The 9,183-nt window shown below is 62.6% G+C and overlaps 2 protein-coding genes across 2 annotated transcripts in view; one reads left to right on the top strand and one right to left on the bottom strand.

Annotated features, from left to right (window-relative positions):
• CDC45 (cell division cycle 45) overlaps positions 1-608 on the top strand; it is a 32,910-nt gene extending 32,302 nt beyond the window's left edge. The window contains exon 19 of the mRNA XM_056821409.1: positions 446-608. The gene's annotated coding sequence lies outside the window, so the exon portion shown is untranslated. The remainder of the gene's footprint in view (positions 1-445) is intronic.
• Positions 609-2,278: 1,670 nt separating this feature from the next.
• Positions 2,279-4,498, bottom strand: CLDN5 (claudin 5). Its single transcript, XM_007490469.3, has one exon. The coding sequence runs from the start codon at positions 3,638-3,640 to the stop codon at positions 2,984-2,986; it is 657 nt and encodes a 218-aa protein (XP_007490531.1). The 5' UTR covers positions 3,641-4,498; the 3' UTR covers positions 2,279-2,983.
• Between the last annotated feature and the right edge of the window lie 4,685 nt (positions 4,499-9,183).

Below are 9,183 nucleotides of genomic sequence, written 5' to 3'. Positions count from 1 at the left end.
ACAGATGGACACTGGGCGATCGGGGGTGGGTCCGATGGTCCAGCTTGGACTCAATGGACCTCAAATTCCCAGACACCCCTCCCCGGGCCCCGGCTTCCCCTCCTGGAAAATTGGCCCGGCTGCTGAGGCCCCTCTTCCTCCCCCCACCGGGGCTGGCAGTGTGCCAGGGCAGGACCTGAACCCAGGTCTCTCCGGCACCTTATGCCACGTTTCCTCGGGCTTCCTCAGGAGTCCGCCCTCCACCACCTCCCTCTGCAGGCAGGGAGTGAGCGCTCAGAAAGCACCTGTGCACAGGCTCTGAGTGCGAGTCCGGTCGAATGAATGAAAGCATCCTGCTCGAAAGGGGCTCCCCCCGCCTCCCCACCCTTCAGGACCCGGTGAAATGGGGGTGCTGTGCCCCGTCTCTGAGCGAGCCGCTTCAGCCCTTTTTCTTCTCTCCCCTCAGCTTTTGGATTCTGCGTGGGAGTTTCCACACGGGGATCGATTGTAAATACTGGCTCCACGTCGGGGTGCTCTTACAGACTGCGTGTAAATTATTTGTGAGATTTTAGCTCTGGGGAGAGGCTGCCGGAGCCTTTCCGAGCAATAAAGCGCCCTCTTTCAGCTCCCAGGATTCCCCGGGCTCCTTCCAGGCGGCCCTGCGGAGTCTGCAGGGCGGCTGCATTCGTGGGCAGAGGCCAGGCCTGAGATCAGGAGGGGCCGCCCCTCCCCCGTGGGCCTCCCCTGTGTCAGGCCCGGGCCCCCCTCCCAGCCCTCTGACGGACGTGAGACGGGCGGCCGCCCAGGGTGTTGCCGTTCCCTGAAGGGGCCGGATTTTCGGGATCCGTCCTGGAAAAGTACAGCGTGGCTGGGCTGCCGAGGCGCCCCCGGGGAGCCCCAGTCTGCTGAAGGACCCCAGTGTCGGCGTGTGGGCAGAGACCTGCCCTCCGGGCAGCCCAGGAGAGGCAGGAGACGCCGCCTGGGGCCTGCCTCAGTCTCCTCGCCTGTAAAATGGAGGGAGGGGGCATAACCGCCCTTACTCCGTCCTGCACTGGGGTTTGGACCCCAGGAGAGCCTGTCTGGCTATTGGGGAGCCTCCTGAAGCTGGGGGCGTCTACACTAGCCCTGTTGGCCCCGAGGCCTCAGAGGGACCTGCGGGGAGGAGAAGGGCCTCGGGGCGGCTCCCCCAGCCCATCCCGGTCTGTCTGACCCTGGCCCGGGCCTCCACCACCATCCCCTGCCAACGTGAGGTGGGAAGGGAGGCCTCTGGGGCGTCGCCCCGTGCCAGCCTCGAACCCTCCTTGTTTCCGCCTGCTGCCCGGCCTTTCCCCCTGGCTCCCCTCCACACAGGTTCTGCCCCGGCCCCTGGAGCTAGCAGGTGCCCGCTTGGCCGGCAGGGCAGCGTTTGCCCTCCTGGTTCCCGGGCGGACATCGGGCGGGCACGCCCCTCCCCCTCCCGCTGAGGCCCCGCCCCCTCCCGCAGAGCCCCCCCCCACGGCTCTGGCCCCGGAATGTGCTGAGCCCTCTTTCCCAGCGCCTGTTTCTAAGCACATTCCTGCGGAGCCTCCTCCAGGCTCCTCCCTGCAGCCCGGGCCCAGCGTCTTGGGCCAGTCACTTCCTCGCTGGGCCTCAGCTGCCCGGCCAGAGAGGGGGCTGGGAGGCCGGAGGCTGGCAGGGTCAGCTGCCCCCTCCCCCAGCCCTCCCGTGGCCAGCCGCTTCCTCTGGGGCTCGTGTCCCCCAGAACTCCATTCCTGGGGAGCTGGGCGGGAGGGACCCTCTCCCCGCCCCGCAAAGCAGCCAAGCCGGCCTTGGGCAGTGGGCTTAAGTGACTCGTCCAGGGTGGCCCAGCTAAGAACCAGCCAGGCTCCCAATGGACACCCCCAAGGGGGCTTCGTTCCAATCGGGCCCCAGAATCCCCAGCTCCCCTCCCCCTCGGGGCCTCCCGAGTGCGCACCAGCTTGGCCCAGGTGGCCTGGAGCTCCCTTCCAGCTCTGGCGTGTGTGTACTTGGAGATGATCTACTTTGAGCCGCCCCGCCCCTCCCCCCTGTTTTCACTGACCCACCAGGACGGGCAGAGACAGATTCCTGCCGGTCTCGGCCCTCCTCCGGGCTCCCCGGGGCCCCTTCTCTGCCCCAGGCCCAGGAGAGGTTTCAGAGCAAGGGCTGTCGGGCTGGGAATGGGCGGCCGCAGTGGCCGTGGCTGGTTTCAGAAGAGGAAACTGAGGCGGGGGAGGTGGCTGACCCTGGCGGGCATGTGGACCCCGGGCCGGAAGGCGCAGGAGTAAGCAGACAGGCCAGGGAACGGAGAAACGTTTTACTGAGCGCGCAAAGGTACAGCTGCCGCTCCGTGCGGGATGGAGGAAGAAGCGGCTTGCCCGGCCCCGCCCCGCCCCTCCCGGGCAGCAGCCCTCAGGTCTGGGAAGGGAGGCCCCACCGCCCACCGCGGCAAGGGGCGGAGGGGGCGCCGGTCCATTCCAGCCCGGCGCCCCCCTGCGCCCAGGAGCCTGGGTCCGCTCGGCAGTGCGAGGCAATGAGCGTCTCAGAGTTAGCGCAGACCCTTGGGAAAGAAGGGGCGGGGGGCTGCCAAGAGGGTTTAGGCTTCCTCCCCGGAGGGGGGGCGCACGAGAGGAAGGAAGACGGGCCGCGGGCTTCCATCTAGCCCCGAGCAGGCTGCAGGGAGGTGCCTAAGCAGACGTCCGAGGAGCCGGCCCTAGAGAGCCTCTGCAGACCGGAGGCACCGAGTCCCGCAAAGCTTGCGGCAGAACCGCTGCCCCCAGACTCCAGCCATTGGGCTCTACGACCCGCGCGGGAACGTCTGGAGGGTCCTGAGAGTGACGCCCTCGGTTCCGTCGCGGATGCCAAAGCGCAGTTAGGTCGCAGAAAAGCAGGGGCGGGGCGGGGGGAGAGGTCGGGGGGCGCGCCTTGCCTCCCTCTGCTCCCCCTCCGTGCCCGCCGGAGCGTGGAGAACAGCGTCCGCTCCGTGCCGGCTGCCGGTGCCCCGCGTTCACACGTAATTCTTCTTGTCGTACTCGCCAGTGGCCGTGGGCCGGCGCGGGGCTGAGTACTTGACGGGGAACGGGAGGTCGTCGCGGGCGGCGGCCGCGCAGGCGCCGCAGCAGAGCAGGCCGCCGCCGAGCAGAAGCAGCGCTGCGGCCGCCCAGCCGATGTACAGCGCCGAGCCCATCTCGCGCTTCTGCGACGTGGGCACAGCCGGGCTGTGGAAGTCGCTGATGACGATGTTGACGTACCAGCAGAGCGGCACGAGCGCCAGCAGGCCACAGAGCACATAGAGCGAGCCACCCGCCGCCGCCACCCGCGCCTTGGCCTTGCCGGGCGCCACGCACGTGGTGCACTGCGCGCCGGCCACGCTCACCAGCAGCGCGGCCAGGCCGAGCAGCGCCACGAGCACGGTGAGCGCGCGGCCCGCCTGCACCTCGGCCTTGAGCGCCAGCACCGAGTCGTAGACCTTGCACTGCATCTGGCCCGTGCTCTGCACCACGCAAGTCATCCACAGCCCCTGCCAGATGGTCTGCGCCGTCACGATGTTGCTTTCCAGGAAGGCCGACACCTGCCACATGGGCAGCCCGCACGCCACGATGATGCCCACCCAGCCCACGATGCCCAGCCCCAGCCCCAGGATCTCCAGCGCCACCGACGACATGGCCGCGCAGGGGCAGCAGCGCGGGGACAGAGGGGACGGGACGAGGGGCTAAGCGCCCGCTGGAGCGATCACCGGCTCGGCTAGCCGCCTGGGAGCCGCCTTGCCGCCGCCTGGCAGACTCCGCCGTCGACTCGCTGCGTAGAGACGCTCTTCGCCTCTCCCGGACTAGCGGCTCTCGGCCGCCGGGCTCGACACTTAAAGCTTCGGGCCAGCCAATCCTGAGCGCCGCGGCCCGGCCTGGCCAATGGGAGGGGCCGGGGGAGGTGGGGCCGGGGGCCGGGAAACAAAAGCGCGTGGGGAGCCCGGGAAGGGGGCGGCGACCGGCCTCTAATCCGGGGGAAAGCCGAGGCCCAAGCTCGCCCCTCCCGGTCCCTCAGAGCGCCACAGACGGCCAGACCAGGGACGCCTTAAAGCGGCGGGAGCTGCCCCTCAGGGGCCCCTCGCAGGGCCCGCTCCGCTCCGCTTCCCAAAATCCCTGCCCCACGCTGGCCGCTGCCCCGGGGTGCACGGCGTACACGCGCAGGCACAGGCGCACCGAGGAAACGGGTGCGCGCGGGCACAGCGCTCTGCACATACTGGGGATTCGCGCGCGCCCACACAGATAGATAGAGCAATCCCTCCCCCCCCACCCCCACACACACCCACGCACTGGGGATGCCGGCGCGCGCGCACAGCACCCTCCCTCCACCTGTGCCAGGATTCAGGCGCTGGACAAGGTCCTCTGGCCGGGGAGCTCCTTCGCTGCCGCTGCCGCGACTCGAGATCCTCCAAAGTGCTTGGAGCGCCTGGAGGTAGACGGCCACCCGCCGTCACACCACCCTCCACCGCCGCTTTCTGTCTCCAAGTAGCATTAGACAGTGATCGGGGCTGGACCTGTGCTTTCCGTGCTAACTAGGAAGAGGAGGACCCGCCCTCGACGGGGGCGTCTAGACCTCTAGACAGCCTAGATGAGCCCGAAGAGGTCAGTGACTCGACCAGGATCACGCACGCAGCTGGAGGACTGCCTGCCTGGCTTCAAGGCCACCTGGCAGCAAAAGACTACGGGAGTGTCTGTCCTGCGCTTAAGCGTGGCCTGACACTTCCTGGCTGTGTGACCCTGGGACAGTCACTTCACCCAGAGCCTGCTCAGCTCAGGCATTCTGCCGCCCTCTAGTCAGTTGGTCATCCCCTAGAACGAGCAGGCCCTGGCTCCGCCCCACTCCCGCACAGGGCACGGGGCCCGAACTCTGCCCGCAGCTGCTGCTTCACGCAGCGCACCGCCCCCTGCCGCCCCTTCCATCTCGCCCTCAGGAACTCACCGAGGCCACCAGGAAGGGCGGGACCCTCGGAGGCTTCCCGGGGGGATTCGGGTGACTCAGAGCTGCAAGGCGGCCTGGGCCGAAGCTCCCTCTGCCAGCCAGGTCGGCTCGCCTCTTGCCCTGGCCCGGCCCCTTTCCCCTCCCGTTCTTTGGGTCTCTGAAAAGCCCTTCCGACGGTAACAATCTGCCCCACAGACAACGGAGCTCCCCCGCTCGCCTCCCCTTATCTCCCTCCTCAGACAGCGGAGGAGGGGAAAGAGGGAGGGAGAGGAGAGGCAGAGGGACGAGACAGAGACAAGGGAGGGGGCAGAGGTCTGGAGTTAGAGGACCCCAGTGTAAATCCAGCCCTCAGACCCTTCCTGGCCATGTGACCCTGGCCAAGTCACTTAACCATTCCTCGAGGAGATGGCAAAGTGCTCCGCTATGGGCCAAGAAAGGGGGGGAGGGGTCACGAAGGGTTGGACATAACTGAAAGAAGGCTGTAGCTGACTCTTTCTTGGCATCTCCAATGCCTGGCACACAGTAGGTACTTCATGAATGTTTGTTAACTGACCAGCTGACTATCCTTACATTCGTGGCATTGCCGAGAGTAGCCACGCCTGTCTCCGTCATCATCCTGCGATACTGCTGGGGCTGTGCCCGGGGTTCTCCGGGTTCTGCTTATTTCACTCTGCATCAGTTCAAGGCTACTCTGCAGTGCCGCGATCCGGGGCAATTGGGAGGGGCTGAGGCTAAGGATGGGAGGGGCAGAGGGGCAGAGCCCAGGATGGGAGGGGCTGAGCCAATGATGGAGGGGCAGAGGTCCAGAATGGGAGGGGCTGAGCCAATGATGGAGGGGCTGATGCCCAGGATGGGAGGGGCTGAGGCCCAGGATGGGAGGGGCTAAGGCCAAGGATGGGAGGGGCTAAGCCAATGATGGAGGGGCAGGGCCCAGAATGGGAGGGGCTGAGGCTAAGGATGGGAGGGGCTGAAGCCCAGAATGGGAGGGGCTAAGCCAATGATGGAGGGGCAGGGCCCAGAATGGGAGGGGCAGGGCCCAGAATGGGAGGGGCTAAGGCCAAGGATGGGAGGGGCTAAGCCAATGATGGAGGGGCAGAGGCCCAGAATGGGAGGGGCTAAGGCCAAGGATGGAGGGGCAGGGCCCAGAATGGGAGGGGCTAAGGCCAAGGATGGGAGGGGCTAAGCCAATGATGGAGGGGCAGGGCCCAGAATGGGAGGGGCTGAGGCCCAGGATGGGAGGGGCAGAGGCCAAGGATGCTCTCCCGCTCGGGAGACAGAACAGCGGAGTCGGGATGCGGCTAGAGGTCACGTGTTCATTTGGGCTTTTCTTTGTGACTCGGCTCTCTCGGACTCTCCTCTCCCCAAAATGACCCACGTGGAGCACGTTCTGCAGATTAGCCACACATCACGCAGATCGAATGGCCCGCGGGCTCGGGGAGGGGGGAGGGAGACAATTTGGATCTTAGAACTTCAGAGAACTTTGTATGTGGACATTTGTTCTTGCATGAAATGGGGAACATAAAGAAGAATGTAGGTCTTCTCCAGCTTTTTCCTCCTGCTCATCATTTCTAATAGCATAATAGAATTCTTTTTTTTTTAACCCTCCTCTTCCATCTTGGAATCAATATTGTGTATTGGTTCCAAGGCAGGAGAGTGGTCAGGGCTAGGCAATGGGGTAAGTGACTTGCCCAGGGTCACACAGCTGGGAAGAGGCCAAATTGGAACCCAGGACCTCCCATCTCTAGACCTGACTCAATCCACTGAGCTACCCAGCTTCCCCCCTTTCTAGCCCAGCCCTTTCAGCCATTAGCCAGGGGAGCATTTCCGATGGCCAAGGGGCCAGTCATCCCCTCCCACTGGCAGCTCGGGGAAGGCACTCTGAGGAGCAGACGGGAGGTGGTGTGGCCAGAGAAGGCAGAGCATCAATACCACCTGCAGACGCTGATAAAGGAAGCCTGGGACCCTGAGCCCAAGAGCCCTGGGGAAATAGCAGCAGCGGCAGGCACTGCCCTTTAGCCCCCCTAGACTCAGTGCTGCCTCCAGCCCAGCTCTTTGTAGCCCTCCTCCAGAGAAAGAACTCTGGCTTCTAACAGCAGGTGCAGCAGGGGATCATGGGACTTTCTCCATCCGAGCGCCTGGGGCTTGGCACTGAAGGAGAGACTGGGAGACCCCAGTGGGCCAAGCCCTGCCTTTGCCCTGAGTTCTAGAATTGCAGAAGACTCCCACTTTTCTAGATTCCTGTCTTTCTAGAACCCCCTCCACCCGCCATGAGCCCGGGTCGGGCACCCTTTGGATGACCTCCTGGTCTAGACTAGCCTGGTATGAAGCCCATCTTAAAACAAAGTCCCGACTTACTGAGGGTCAATAGAAGAGCGGGCAGCACACACAGGACATTCGAAGTCGGGTTCTAGGCTGGGGCTACGTTCTCCATCCGGGCATGTCCACAGACTCTTGCCTGGGACTCTTCTTACCAGAAATCCTTCAGTTCTAAAGCATGGAGGAAGTTAGTAATTGTTGATTGGCTGATTACGGCACACAGTAGGTACTTCGATCCTTCACTGACCAGGGGGCTCCGTGTGGGCACAGGGAAAAGCTCAAACTGTGGCAGCCTTTCCCTGACAACCTCTTTGAAGGAAGTCATGCAAAAATTGTCCCCATTTTGCAGGGGAGGAAACGGAGGCCCACAGAGGAGAGTCACACTGCTAATAAGTGTCTGAAGCAGGATTCGACCTCGGGTCTTTCTAATGCCACCATTTTGTATTGCCCCAGTCCCCCAGTTCCCTAGAGTCCTGTGTCCATCCTCTGGTTCTGGGGGACGGGGAGGGGGGAGGGCATAATGCTAAGGCAGCACTTCCTGGCAGGGGAGGAAGAGATTCCCATCCATGAATCAGTAGGCGAGAGGTGAGGGATTTCCGGTCATTCTTCTCCACAATACTATGGGTGACTCTTGAAAGAGTACGCTTTGGTCCTTGCAAGGAAGGGCCTCTTTGTACTGGTTAGTGTGGGCAAAGGTGACTGTCCTGCAGGGCTGCGAGAAGGCAGGTGGCCATGGGGGGAAGGGAGGGATCAACCAGGCCAGCTGACGGAGGAGGAAACTGAGGTCCTGAGGGGTCAGGAGACAGTCATGGCATCCGGGTTTCAGGACTTGCCATTCAGTGCTGCCTTCCATGAGCAGGGGGAAGGAGGCAGAGATCCGGGGATCCTGGGTGGCTTTGGCTCTTTGGGCTAGGGCAGAAGCCTGAGGCAAAGCAGCAGGATCAGGAAGGAGCCACTGGTCTACACCTGCTTTCTCTTCCCCTGCCGATTTCATACCAAGCAGTCTACACGACCGAGTACAGCTGGTGCAGAAGCATCCCTGGCAGATGCCTCTTCCTTGGGATGGATCCTTTGGAACCTCTCACCCACCCGAAGGCAAAGAGCATCTTCACTGGGCACTTTCTACTGCCTGGCTCTCCCCTCTGCAGCCCCTCCTTCTGGGCACTGCCATCTTCCCGTGTCCTCCTTGATTTTCTCCCAAAGCTCTGTCCTCTTCTCCCTCTATACTTTCTCTCTTGTTGGTGTCATCAGCTCCCATGGCCTCCATTGTCATTTCTGTGCAGCTGATTTGCAGATCTTTATTTGCAGCCCCAGGCCCGAGTTCTAGTCCTGCATTATGCATTGGGCATTTAGAGTTGGATGTCCTATTGGCATCTTTTTTTTTTTAAACCCTCACCTTCCATCTTGGAATCAATACTATGTATCGGTTCCAAGGTAGAAGAGCAGTCAGGACTAGGCAATGGGGGTGAAGTGACTTGTCCAGGGTCACACAGTTGGGAAGTGTCTGAGGCCAGATTTGAACTCGGGACCTCCCATCTCTGGGTCTGGCTCTATCCATTGAGCAACCCAGCTGATCCTCTTCCCCATAGGCATCTTAACCTTAGCATATATGTACCAGAGCTCATCATCTTCCTTCTCCCCCCCAAACTCTCCCATCTTCTGAATTCCCCAATTACTGCCAAGAACACTACCATTCTTTCCACTCACCCAGGCTTGCATCCTGGGCTAGTGTCATTGACTTGGCGTCATCTCTGACTCCTCATTGTCATTAATCCATCTCATCCCATCATTCCCAGATCCTATTTCTACCTCCACACATTTCTTCTATCTCTTCCTTTCTCTCTACTTACAGGATTACCACCAAAGCTCAGATCCTGATCACCTTTTGCCTGGTCTTGCTCAAAGTCTCTCCTTACTCCAATCTACTGT

This window comes from Monodelphis domestica, chromosome 3 (genome assembly GCF_027887165.1).
Source record: "Monodelphis domestica isolate mMonDom1 chromosome 3, mMonDom1.pri, whole genome shotgun sequence".
Lineage (NCBI taxonomy): Eukaryota > Metazoa > Chordata > Mammalia > Didelphimorphia > Didelphidae > Monodelphis > Monodelphis domestica.
This window is presented reverse-complemented; position numbering and strand designations above follow the sequence as displayed.